At 43.8% G+C, this 14,204-nt stretch overlaps 1 protein-coding gene across 1 annotated transcript in view; it reads right to left on the minus strand.

Annotated features, from left to right (window-relative positions):
• The window catches only part of PTGFRN (prostaglandin F2 receptor inhibitor), a 72,670-nt gene that overhangs the window by 40,509 nt on the left and 17,957 nt on the right, over positions 1 to 14,204 (minus strand). The window contains exon 2 of the mRNA XM_023641345.2: positions 524 to 892. Within this exon, the coding sequence (XP_023497113.1) occupies positions 524 to 892 (369 nt within the window). The remainder of the gene's footprint in view (positions 1 to 523; positions 893 to 14,204) is intronic.

Below are 14,204 nucleotides of genomic sequence, written 5' to 3' on the forward strand. Positions count from 1 at the left end.
AGGGCACAAGGAAAGACAGGAGCTTTGAAGTATCTGATCTTCCCATAAACCCAAACAGTATCATCACCATCACCTTCTCGTCGCTAACCTTATTGAGTGCTTACTACGGCACTACTCTGAAGCTTTACACATGCTAGCTCGCCTTGTCCTCATACCCTTTAAGGGAGGCACTGTTTACAGAGGAGGAAGCTGAGGCATGTAACATGCCCACGGCCAGAGAGTTGACAAGTGGCAGAGCCAGCTATGGGACTAATCAAGTGCAAGCAACCTGGCTCGGAGCTGAGCTCCCTACCCCCACACCATGCTGCCTCCAACTCACCAGGCATGGGATGGTTAGAATCATAGTAGAAAGAAGAAAAGGCCCCCAGAGGCCACCTGGCCCATCCTCTGACTTTAATCAGATAGGATGTGCAGAGAAGGGAACAGAACCCCAGGGGACTTAAATTTTTTGACAAAGTCACCCACAGCCGAGTCGCAGAGGAACTGCTGGCCCTCTGGCATCACGACCCCCATGAGGATGTACCTTTAACCTGTACTGTATCCTCATAGTTGCCCTGGACGGTGGCGTCGGTGCTGGGGGTGGAACATTTGTAGTGGCCTTGGTCCGTGGGCTGGATGTTCTTTATGTGGAGCTCCACGGCGTCGTTGGCAGTCCGTCTCAACAGGATCTCGCCCCTCTGCAGGCGCTCGCGGTACAGCTGGGCGGGGAAGCCCGCCTCCCAGGTGCTCGCGAGCTCCACAAAGCTGCTCCCCGAAGACGAGAAGCTCCAGTCAAAGTTCTGTTCACTGGGGCCGTCATAGTCGCTGACGTTGCAGGGGATGACCAGCTCAGTGCCCACCACCCGCACCAGGCTCCCCGTGGGGACTCTCACCACGCGCCCTCGACAAAGAGCTGCAACGACAAGAGAGGAAAGGCAGGTTTTGAATCATGGAAGGTCTTCCCAGTATAAACATGGCAAACCCATGGGTGTTCCTGTTCACAGGCACACGGCAGAAATGTGACATGCAGTCAGCTGGGGAAAATGGTGGGCTGCCCATGTCTGTGCAGAAGGAGGTTAACCCATCCCTTAGAACCATGAGCCAGGAGTACACCCCTGAAATGAGTACCTCTCACACAACAGTTTCCCGGGATTGACAGGGAGGAAGGTAAGTATCAAAAGTAGGCTAACCACACACCCAAACAGCTTCTTCCCTCCCGTTGCTATTTAACGTTCCATTATCACTCAATGTGATGTAGAAATATCTTAGGTTTTGTGTGAAAGAAAAGGACACAGCTAATCAAGTGTTTACACTTCTGCCCACCCTGTTCCTACAGACTGTTCCCTGGGGCTCCTGAGACCTGATTTACAATGATGGATGCCAATTTTTAAATCCTAGAGCAGCCTGCTGATAAAATGATTTAACTCTGGTTATCTGACATTGCCTATAAATTAATTTTAAAATATGATGACTCTACCAAGTATTAATTTTCTATTTTCTGGCTCATTTCCTTCTCTCTACTCTTGCCCTGATCTAAATTCAGAATGAGGATAGGGAAGCACAAAAGGAGAAAGTGCCTTTTCTGCCTGGTTGCTGGGCGTTGTTAGGAATGCAGCGGCTGCTGGGGAGGAGCCAGATGGACAAAGCCAAGAGTTCAGGAACATGCCCTGCCCCAGAGCACATACCTCACAGGCCTCTGGTGGGGCCCTTAGGGATTATCAACTATGCATCCTTTAAGATATCTTCATTGCAATTAACTTCAGTCAGATTTTGTAGTATATTTACTACCTGTGTTTAGCATTTCAATTTGGGCCAAATGAATCTGTATGGCTCCTTCTTGATGTTCCATGAAAAGGCTTCGCACTAACGTATACAGGAGAAAGCATGGGCTCTGAAATCCAGGAGACCTAAGTTTAAATCTGAGAGCCCTCTCGACTTTGGCTTCCTCAACTGTAAAATGGGACAAGAAGGATTCATTGCGTTAATGAAATAAAATGTCTAGCTGAGAGTCTGCCATGTAATAAGAGCTGAATAATATGGAAACTTCTATTATTTCTTTTCAGTTTTGTGTTTTTATCATTTGTTATGGGTTGAATTGTGTCTCCCTTCTCCCCGCCCCCAAAGTCATATGTTGAAGTCCCAGCCCCCAGTACCCAGAATGGTGCCTTATTTGGGAATAGGGTCTTTGCAAATCCAATTAGTAAATCTGTGATGAGGTCATACTGGAGTAGGGTGGGCCCCTAAGCCAATCACCAGTGTCCTTAAACAAGGGGAAATTCGGACAAAGACATGCACACAGGGAGGACACCATGTAATGATAAAGGCAGAGATGAGGATGATCTGTCTACAAGCCAAGGAATGACAAAGACCACCGAAGCTAGGAGAGGGGCACGGAAGAGATTCCCCCTCACACCCTTAGGAGGAACCAGCCTGCCGACACCTGGACTGCTGGTCTCCAGAACTGTGAGACAATACATTTCTGCTGTTCAAGCCACCTAGCTAGTGGTACTTTGTTACAGCAGCCCCAGCAAAGTAATACACCACTGTTGCTTGTTTTTCAATGGTTTAATTCATGTTTTTCAAACTGTGGGTTGCCAAGATTTAGGGAGTTGTAAAATGAATTTATAGTGGTTGTGACCACAAGTGTGTGTGTATTTTAATGAAATTAAACAGAACAGAAAATATTAGTCCATTATATTTAGTAAGGGGTAAACATTATTAGATTTTGTTACCTAAACAAAGGTATATGCATACCAGATTATAATAAAAACCTTACATCTTAATATGAGTCAGGGTTTAAGAAAAATTGAGGAACACCTTTTTAAAGCCATCACTTGCTTTCTTCGCCCATTACCATTCACTTTGAGAAGGAAAAAGGAAGCATCCATGTAAGGTATGTGGTATTGAGGTGGGTGTGTGTGCTGAGCAGGGGGCTGACTGCCTTCCCCTCCCAGCCCAGCCCGGGGCAGGTCCAGACTGATCTCCAGTGCTAAGAAAAGCCACTGTACTCAAATCACTCCCCTTAAAAATAAAGTTACCAGTACAGGTAACTCAGAACTATGGGTCACATTTATTCCCATGGAGAACAGTACAACCAACCCAAATATGGTTAAGGAGTAGTGCTGCAACATGCCTTTCTTCCTAACGCAACCCAGTGCCTATTGGGTGACGTCCACGACACACACCTACTAATTCCACAAACGCTTATCGGTGGCTGGCGCCCAGCATTCTTTAAGTGCCCCTCAGATGGGCCTGACTCTGCACCCCCAGTCCCAGGGATGGACACTAGGGCTGAAACCAGGTAAATCCAAATCCTCCTGGCTCATTTTTGCTGAAGCTTCTCAGGAAGACACTTTCACTTCCTTTTGGAAACAGGGTTCTATAAAGATGATTTGCTCTGAAGCTGCACGATGGCAGCCCTCCTGACTAGCGAGGAAGCCACTCAGACCAACGCCTGGACCAAGGAGGTGAGAGAACGTGCCTTAGTGACCTGATGGCATCATCTGAGCCACTGGATCCAGCCACGTCTTCTAAATCATTCCACAAGCACTCAGACACACACACACACATTTTCTTCCCCTGGACATTTCAGTTTCTTGCAACTCCACTCACCCCTACTTATGTTCCTTAAGCTAATTTTCTGTCACTGGCAACTCAGGGCATTGAAATAATACCTAACCACTCAGCAGTGAAGCCATCATCACCACAGCTCACAAAGGAAATAAGAACTCTCTTTTTTACATTTAATTTTAGAGATGACCGGAAAGTCCTGAATCGCCCTGAGAGACTTTCAGAAGAAAGCATTACGGTGGATCCCTGAAGCACGGCCTAGAGCTCCTCATCCTTGTGCCAGTTTCCTCATCTAAGAAATGGAGACAATAGTCACCACCACCCCCACCTTGGGACCATATAAGGATTTACTAAGCTATATAGCACTCAGACAGTGCCCAACACGTGGTTAGGGTATGTGGTTATTTGCTGTGCAGGCTGCCTCTAGAATAAACCTGATCACAATCATTCACTTTGCTTCCTCGGCGAGGTTTACAAAGGAATTTCCTAACGTGTAAATCTTTTCGATTCCTATCCTACGGCAAGGAGTTGACCAGGGTTGACAACCTGCCCAACAGGGCCCTTAGGCGAGAGACTACATTCCTCGTAAGGTCTCCATCTGTATTCTCGGTGATTGGAGCTTGGGAAACTGATCCAGCTCGTCTCAGCTCTCCAATCCTTCTTCCACATGGTTGCCAAAGATCATCTTTTTAACACACAAATCACGTCACTTCACTGGTCAGAAATCTTTAATGGCTCCTTACACCGACAGAATACAATCCATCTTCCAGACAACCCCCCCTCTCCCAGGCCCCCGGGATCACCCTGGTTCAAGCCATCATCCTCTCACCTGAATTATGGCCACAGCCTCCCAGTGGCCTCCTGGCTGCCACGCTCGCCCTCTACTCTCAACACAGCAAAGCAATCTTTGAAAGACTTAAGTTGTATTACGTCATGACTGCTCAGCACTCTCCAATCACTCCCCATCTCCCTCTGACAAAAGCCAACATCCTCACAGATGCCATTAAGACGTCACAGGATCTGGCCCTCTTTGTTTCTCAAACCTCCTGCTCCCCTCCTTCTGGCTCCCTCCACTATACTTCAGGCGTGCTCTCCTCTTAAGTTTCCTGACCAAACCAGACCTACTCCAGCCTCGGGGCTTTTGCACATTTCCTTGGTCCAGAGCTCTCCAGACATTCATCCGGCTGGCTCCTTCCCCAGCTTCAGATCTAGATTCCAATGCTGCCTTCTTAGTGCGGCCTTTCTTGACCACTTTGAAGTTGCACACACTCTCCATTTTTGCTCCTGCCAAATTTTCTTCTTATCACTAATATACTTTGTGTATTTATATATTGTTACTGTTATTTATTGTCCGTCTCTTCCCACAAGAATGTAAGTTCTACATGAGCAGAGATTTTGTCTGTTTTGTTCACTGCTAGACGTCAGTGTCTAGAACAGGGCCTGGGACATAGTAGTTGTTCAATAAACATTTGCTGAATGAGTGAATGAATTAAAGACATACAAGATCATCCATGGTCTGGCCCACAGCTACCACTCCAGCTTCAGCCACCAATGCCCTCCCACCCCGTAATGCTTATATAATACTCCTACAAAACAAATGACCCTTCATTTTCCAGAAATGCCATGCTCTCTGGTGCCCTGTGGCCTCTGCTTCTGTGTATCCTTCACCTGGAATGCCCTCCTCGCAGTCTCCTCAGCTTCTTACAAGAAACAGCTCCAGCATCACCTCCTCTGTGAAGCCTTTCCCATCTCCTCTGGGATCACTTAGGCACTTCTGCTTCCTTCCAACCCAACCTGCAAAAGTACCTCGACACTGGCCATGTTATAGTGCCACTGGGAAAAGTAGAGCAGATATGAACAGATGCTGGACAGATCAAATTCTAATCTAAAACGATATAAACCTGAGCAGTGTCTTGCATGCAGAACTGGATGTCCCCTCATCCATGCAAACCAAGATTGTAAATTTGCTAACAGAATTTCAGCTTGCCACCAGCAACCTGGTATTTAGCACAGATTTCCTTTAGTCTTGTTAAATAACAGCTAATAATATTTTTAAATAAATATAACTTGTAAAAAATAAAACATATGGATCTTTTCAAATCAAAAAGAATATCTGCACAGCCACACATTGCCAATTTTTTGTCAAAACCTCCTGTAACAGTTGATAGCGGTGGAAAAAAGAACAAAATTTTCCTCTAGTTTTCCAACTTCTACCAGTACTTCATATTAAGAGTCTCAGACACTTTGGAACCTGAATGTGTTAATTTAGCTCTCCATAAAAACGTCTTTACTGAGTAACAATTTAAAATCTTGGTTTCATTTGTTTCCAGGGGTCAATGTAAGAAACTTTCATATGAAAAGCATTTCTTTATCAGTCTTAAAAGTACTAGTGAGGACACTATTGTGTTGTTCAATGACACAAGAATCCATATAATTCTCTTAAAATTTAGTACCAGAAAAAAATAACCGTGGATGAACCATTGTACATTCTTTCTCCAGAAAACAAGAACTATATATGTACCCCCTCCTCACCCAAGCCAGTTACCACAGCCCCACAGGACCTTTGATATTGAAGACAAAATAAGGGCGCTCTAATATCACGTTTGCGCAGTGGTATTAAGGCTCCTATGCCACACCATTAGCAACCCCAATTACTAAGTGGCCCAGCACCACATCGCAATGCCCTGATTAGATTACATGCTTTTAGATAAGTCTCAGAACCCTCTATTGCCTTTTAACTCCCATTTTAAAAAATTTTGCCCAAGCCTACAAAAAAAAAAATCTAATACAATTCTTACTGCTAACTTCCTCTCTTTTCTCTGTCTCAACTTCCAACATATATAAAATTCATGCGTCCTTTTGTACCTCAGCTTCAAGGAAGTCCAGTACTAAATATGATGATGAACTATGGAAATCATCCATAGTTTACATTTCTAATAATCATCTCCCCTTTATTTCTACACCTTCCCCTGCCTTCCCTGATGCCTTTGTGTTTTTGATTTTTCATCCTTATTTAAAGGTTTTTATTGCATGTATGTGTGTCTTTCATTCTAAGTCGCAAGTCGCCTCAAATACTTTTTTGGGAGGAGGGGGCGTAGGTAGAGCATACATTTCGAAAGACGGATAATTGAGATTTCCACTTCCAGGAGATTCACTTTCTGCCATGATGGAATAGCTCAGATCAATCCCAACCCCTCCGCAAGAACAACTACAAAAGAGGAATAAAATACAAGAAACAGCTAACTGAATGCATGGGTGAGCAATCAAGGTGTCTATGATGAAGGGGCCAAGATCACAGAAACACCCTGAGGTGAGCCCGACAACGTCCCCTGCTTTTTCTCTTGAGACATTTGCGAATTTTTAAATGGTGCAGGCCACAGACTAAGCAGAAATTAGTAGCTCAGAGCTTCCAGCACCTCATGGGGCCAAGAAGACAAGTGAAGTTCAGGGCTGCCAAGAAAGTCATAGTTTGAAAAGCCAAGATCCTAAGAAAAAAAGCAACAGCAGGGAAGCAGCCTGACTCCCCCACCTTCTCTCAGGGCAACTGACATTAAGAATGCTGCATGGTGGGTGGGGTGGGGTGGGGTAAAGGGATAAGAAGCTAAGCAGAAACTAAATACTAAGGGGCTAAAAGGTTAAGCAAAGTTTTCAACCATCTCACAGTACTGGGGAAACAAAATCCGGAATTCTGAGTTCACAGAGGAAGGTAGACTATAGTAAACACCCCAGACTTTCAGCTACGACCCTGGAAGGGCTATGCCCTTGGTGTAAGAGCAAAGCTGAAGTAACAGTTACCAGCTATCCTCAATAACGAAACCCAGTCTCAAACATCTCAATTCCTTACTGGATCAAGGTGAGCTTCTCTCACTCTATCAGCCTTCCAGAGAAAAGGTAATCTTCTTGGGAAAAAGATAACATTCTACAGAGCCTCAGCAATTTTTCAATATTCAATCAAAACTGACCAGACATTCCAGATGAAAAGACCAAAGGACTGAAAACAAAAGTGAAAAAAACACAATAGAAACATGCACAGGGATTCAGATGCTGGTGTTATTAGACAAGGACTTTAAAATAACTATGATTAATTTACTAAAGAAATAGACAACAGGATTTCACTCCCTAACCGAAATCTATTAAAATAATCAAAGTGAAATTCTAGAACTAAAAAAATTATACTCTGAAATTAAGAGCTCAATAAATGGGTTAGATGCAGCAGATTAGATGCAGGAGAAGTCAGTATAAGTTATCCAAACTGAAGGCCAGAGTGTGAAAAAGGGTGACAAATACAGAGAAGACTCTACAGGATACACGAGTGACAATAAAAAGGTTAAACATATGTGTAATAAAGTTTCAGGGGGAGAAAGAAAGAATGTAGTAGAGTTAGGCAGAATTAACTTTTGAACAGATAACGGCTAAGATGTTTCTTAAACCAACAAAAGACATCATGCCACAAATTCAAGAAGCACTATGTATCATAAGCAAGACAAATACAAAGAAAACCACACCTGGGTACGTCACAGTAAAACAGCTGACAGGCAGAGAAAGGAGCAATAATACAACTGAGATCTGACTTTCAACAGAAATGATGCTTGTAAGACAATGCAATAACATCTTTAAAGTGATGAAAGAAAATAAATGCCAACCTAGAAATCTACACAGAAAAAATATCCTTAAAAAGGAAGGTAAAATAAGCTTTCAACCAACTCTCAACAAAGGAAAGAGAATTAATAAAAAGAAATACCAAAAAGAAATACTAAAGGGAGTTCTTCAAATAGAAGGAAAATGGTCCCAGATGGAATCATGGAAATGTAGGAAGGCATAAAGAGCAACACAAAGGGTAACTATATGGGTAAATCTACTGAATATTGACTGCATAATATTAATAACGTCTTCTGGAATTTAAAATATATGCATAATTAAGATATATGACATTGACAGCACAAAAAGTGAGGGAAGGAGTGGAATAAATGAAGCTTAAATGTTTTTGCATTATCCTGGAAGTGATAAAAGAACCAGTAGACACTAGTAAGTCAACAATGTATGGTCTAATCTCTAGAATAACCACAAAAACGGAAGAATGGATAACAAACTAAAGGGGGGAGGGAAACAATAAAAAATATCTAATTAATCAAAGCATCCATAATTCCATAAGCATTTCTAAAATCGTAAGCATTTCTCAAGTATTTACTTTGTAATGTATTCACTTTGATTCATCATCAAATATCTCTCAACAGTAAGACTGGGATAGAGTGAGGGGAGAAATAATAAACTGTGTGTCTCTGATATGCCATGCAGTGAGCTAAGTGCTATTCATAACTTGTATTAATTAATCCACAGTACAGAACCATAAGGTACGATCACCCTATCACAGAACTGAGGAAACTGAGACTCAGTTAAAGAACTTGCTGAAGGTCATAACAGCTATTAAGTAAGAGCCTCAAACCCGGTTTACCTGGTCTACTGCACCGTCAAGCCAAAGATGGGCTGCGTTGGTTTGCCTTCAACTGCATTGCTGCTATTACCACCTGCTGTTGATTTTGTCTTTGCTGAGTAAGAAGAAACAGCTTGAAATTCCGTATAAAATATTTCAAATTCTCCACGGGCAATGTGAACCAGATAGGCAGCAAAGGAACAGAAATAAGTTACTAAGAGAAGAAATATATATTCTCAGTATGAAGTAGAAAGATGAGAGAAATAGAGAAACGGGATTGTTAAAAATAATTTCCAATTTCTTCACACTTTTTCTGACATATACCTTCATTATTTTAAGTGATAGTAACTGTAACATCTCACACATTCATATTCAAAAAAGATGAAGGGAACTTTATTCGAAAATTATAGAGGAAGAACTTTTGGAAGCCCAGTACTCTGACTTTTCAGCAGTACGATAATTAATAAGCAAGAGGTAATTGTTTCCGGATTAGCACTTCCCTACCTTTGAAGCACTCAAGAAAATAATTAAACGCCTTCAACTTTCTTCTGTCACGTAGAATGGATGGGGATAGGCAAGAAAAGTCAGGCAAGTTTTTCAAGGTAAACTATTCCTGCAATGTTTATTTCAATAAGTGCTACTGGCAACTGTGAGGAATCATTAAGAGAGACGAGCTAATGAAAACTAAACTGTATTTATCTACCCTCTTCCATCCTGTCATGATATTCATGGGAAATAGATTTTATTTCTTGAGTTATCATAAACACTATTCTAAATCAAAACCCACAAAGTACAGCATATCTGCAAATGATTTTTGCAATTGTTTCTATTATTGCTCAAATTTTATCATCTCACTGCGCTGCCCAGAAGCAAAGAATCTGCCTTTCCAATCTACACCATTTGTAAGATAAGTATTGGCAGTCATTGAATCCAGGAGTAAAGGTAGAGCTGAGATACTGAAACTGAAGAGCTTAAGCTATCTCAGTCTGCCTTGTCAAAGGCACCTAGATCCCCCTTTTCGAGTCCTTACAAGCCCTTTAAGAGAGATGGGGGGCCTATGGATTGCCACGTGGAGCTCCCAGTCCACATGTGAGCTAGAAATGAACACATAGGTCAAACTCATAAACTCTCATAGAGCCTTTATTAGACTATCTGACTCAACAAATGAAAACCCTTTGTCTCTTCCTGTCTGCCATTGAGAGGTCTGGCAGGAAGGGATCGCGTCAGCTTTCATCTAGACAGTCCCTGAGTGATGAAAATGCAGCAACATACACATTAAACGAGTTACAACCAGCAGAGAATGTGTAATGAAGCCACATGCGGCAGTACTTCAAAATCCCATTGGAACGCAAATAAGGTTCTCCTAGAGCAGGCTTATAATCATTAAAAAAAAAAAGTTCAGCTAAGACCTCACTGAGATACACTAGAAAATATAAGATAATATTACTCCATTTAACAAACTACTACTGAGCAAGAAGACCCTGTGCTAGACGCTATGTGAGAGAGAAAGGTCCATCAGTCTACGGGTCTTCTTTAAGGGACTGGTGGCATGTTAAGGGTCATAGGTGTACCCGAAAATTGTAATATAAAGAAGGATATAAGTAACCAAAGAGAGGTATTAACAAGTGGCATGGGCTCAAAAGTGAGGGCACATCCCTCCAAAGGGAGCAGTGAAAAGCTTCATGCAGTGTCAACAACATTTGAATTGGGCCTTTGGAAAATGGCTGGGGGGCTAGACAGGGGACACCTAGGAGGAAGGTGATTAGAGTTAAAGGAGGGGGGACATGTGGGGAGTGGTGAAGAGTAGAGCGATTAGAGCAGCGCATTAGGAGCAGACTGGGTGGACACAGGGGGATCAGTGGAGAGTCCTCGAGAAGATGATAGGGGCAAGGTAATAAGAATCAAAACAGGGAGCGCCAGGAATGGAGAGGCAGCAGCTCTGAGAGCCACACTAGAAGGAGCAATTGATGGACCTGTGAGATGAGAGACAACAAAGGGAAGCTAGTAGCTGGTAGGAAACACAGGGCAGAAAAAGTCAGCGAGATGTAAATGAGATGAAAGGTCCACCGGGCGGTAGGAATGGAAACCCCCAAAAGACACTGGAGTCCAAAATGAATGTGGAGTCACATGCATGGAGGGAGGTAGGTGGAGAGGAGATTTGCCTACAGGTGAAGGTGTGGGAGTCCATGGGGTCACTGAGGGATAGAGCACAGAGAAGAGCAAAGGGGACAAACCCACAGTGAACCCCTATATATAAGATACAACAGAAGAAAGAAAGTTAGCAAAGAAAAGAGAAAAGAAATAGTAGCCAGTTAGGAAGAAAACCAGAAAGGGCTTATGTCCTAGCAGCCAAGGGATGCAAGAATTTCAAGAAGGAGGGGTGGGGAGTAACACCTACTGGGTTACTTAGGGACACACCCGTCTACCTGCTCCTGGTAGACTGCGAGGTGCTAACTCAGGGCCTGTTTCCTCCCCATATCTGCATCCCGCACAATATCCAGAGCAGACTATTATATGTTTCAGTTTGAAAAAAAAATGAACAACAACGTCAAACCTGCAGAAAAGTTAAGGTAGATGGGTGCTGAGAAGACCGTGAGCTGATGACTAAGTGAGCACTGTAACCTCCCTAGAAGGGCATTTGCAGTGATGCGTGTGGGATTTGGAGAGAAAGAGCAAGGGGAAGACAACAATCAGAGAGGCAAGAAGCACGCAACCACGAAAAAGACCCCAAGCAGCAAGAGAAGATGAAGGGTGCAGCAGGGAGTTTATCCTGGAAAGTCAGCCATCAGTCCCCTAGCACCTTCCAGGCACTGGGGACACACAGCAAAGGGTCCCGATTGTAAGAAGCTTGTGTTCTAGTGAGAAGAGAGCGAGGTAACAAACCCAGAGCACTGATAAATGCTATCAAGATAAAATACACCACTATGATCGCGACAGGAGGGCCAGAAGTAGGCCACTTTCAGCCAGTATGGCAGGAAAGGGCCACTCAGGCAACGTCACGTTTGAGTTCAGACCAGAAAGAGGCGGCGGCAGGGGCTGAGCCCCTGAGCCAAGACTGTCCCAGGCAAAGAGAACAGCAAATATAAAAGTACTAAGAGGGAGCAAGCTTGTTGTGTTCAAGGGACAGAAAAAAGACCAGTGTGACTGAACTATAATGAATGAGGGGAGAGGTCTTGGATTCTGGTTGAAATGGAAGCACACAAACTAGGGAATGACAGAGCCTGCTCTATTTGTAGAAAGTTCACCCTGGCTGCTGTGTGAAACATGGATTATAGTGGGGCCAATTTGGAAGCCAGGACACCAGTATGCAGGAAGTTACAGTAGACAAAGCAAAAGATGACAGACACTTGGCCTCAGGTTATAGTGGTGGTAGTGCTCAGGAGTAGTCAGATTCAGGACATAGCTTGTGTGCAAAATGAAAAGATGTACTGCCATTTTGAATATGGAAAGCGAGGAAGAGAGCAATTGGGATGATCCAGGCTCTGGCTTGAGCTTCTGGGCGTGTAGTGAAGCCATTTACTGAGATGGAGAAGTCAGTGGAGAGAAGCAAGTTTGTATCAGCCAAAGCCAGAGTTCTCTTCCAGCCACTGTAAATTTGAGATGTCTATTAGACATGTGAGCAGGGGTGCAGTGGATATCTATGTCTGGAGCTCAGGGAGGAGGTCCAAGCAGAGACATTCCCTGAAGAGCCATCAGCACACAGATGGTATCTAAAGCCACAGGTTGCATGGAGTCACACAGGGAGAGAGTATATACATAGAGAGGGAAAAAGAGCCAAAGACAGAGCCCTTGCTCTTTTTCAGAATTTAGGAGAAAAGGATGGGTAAAAATATAGAAAAGTTTTGAAGCAAAAAGCTTGAGGAACCTTTGGTTGGTCTCCATTGTCTCAATAAAGTAGCAGAGAGGGGTTTAGGTCCTGGAGATTGTGGAAAAGTTCAGAACAAGCATTACAAGCAATATAATAGAAAACCATCACAAGATGATCACAAGGGAGGGCTGAGGTGCAGTAAAGACACCCTGACTTTGTGGGAACTCAGGTAGACAGGTTCTGAGATTTTCCCCAGCAAGATAGTCATAAAGCTCAGGCTCAGGGACTATGGCTGGTGAGGATTACTCAACTACAATATGAAGACTGGCAAAGAAATATGGCAGAGGGCCCTAGGTGTTAACAAGCTCACTGATGAATGCTGACCACCGTGATCAGAGCCCAGGAAAGTGAGAGTGGCCTGGTGGACCAGGAAAAAAGAACCTCCAAGATCAGGGGGATCACAGCGGGGATGAAGAGAAGGTTCAACAGACCTGAGGGAATTTGAAGGGAGTAAAGGGAAGAGGTTGTGGTCCCAGAGGGAAATAGGAGAGTTGACAATCAAAATCGTAAAAGAATTCTGAGTGATGACAAGGTTGAGGTGTGGCCATTAAATCGCACAAAGTGTGTTATCTTCCCAAGGGCTAATATTACCATAAAAGGCACTCTCTGAGTCCTTGGTGGCCCAGACTGGCTGCAGAAACACAAGGAAGGGGCAGCGTGACTAAGACCACGGAGATGAAGGAGGCCGGTCCAGAGATCTAAACCTTGTTCTCACTTAACATTTACATGACAGTTTCTGGCTCTAGTCTGTAGTCATTCATATCTGGAAATCTTCTTTTAGCCTTCATACAGGGCAAGGAGGAGGAGTAAGCATCTATACTCCCCAGGTCAAACAAGAACTCAGTGACAGAAAGGAGACTTGACACTCCACCGGAATAGACAGGCTCTTTGGGGTCAATCCAACTTTACTTAGCTCTTGGTGCTGAGATAACTATCATCTCCAGCACTAAATATAAGAAAGGCAAGGAAGACAGAAGAGATGCAGGGCCACCAGCATCTGAGGAACACAGAGGAAGACTGGCCCTGAGCTAACATTTGTTGCCAACCTAACTCTTCTTACTTGAGGAAGATTGTTGCTGAGCTAACATCTGTACCAACCGTCCTCTATCTTATGTGGGACGCTGCCACAGTGTGGCTTGATGAGCAGTGCTAGTTCCATACCTGGGATCTGAACCTGCGAACCCCAGGCCATCAAAGCAGGGCATGTGAACTTAACTACGCCACCAGGCCAGCCCACAGGTCTTCTTAAAGACTGAATCATTACCTAACTGCACTTCTTACCAGTGACGTTCACTAGAACCTATAAGCATGGCACTGCATCCAGTTCTGTGGCCTTTGAGAGATCCTGGGAAACCA

This window comes from Equus caballus, chromosome 5, assembly GCF_041296265.1.
Source record: "Equus caballus isolate H_3958 breed thoroughbred chromosome 5, TB-T2T, whole genome shotgun sequence".
In the NCBI taxonomy this organism is placed as follows: domain Eukaryota; kingdom Metazoa; phylum Chordata; class Mammalia; order Perissodactyla; family Equidae; genus Equus; species Equus caballus.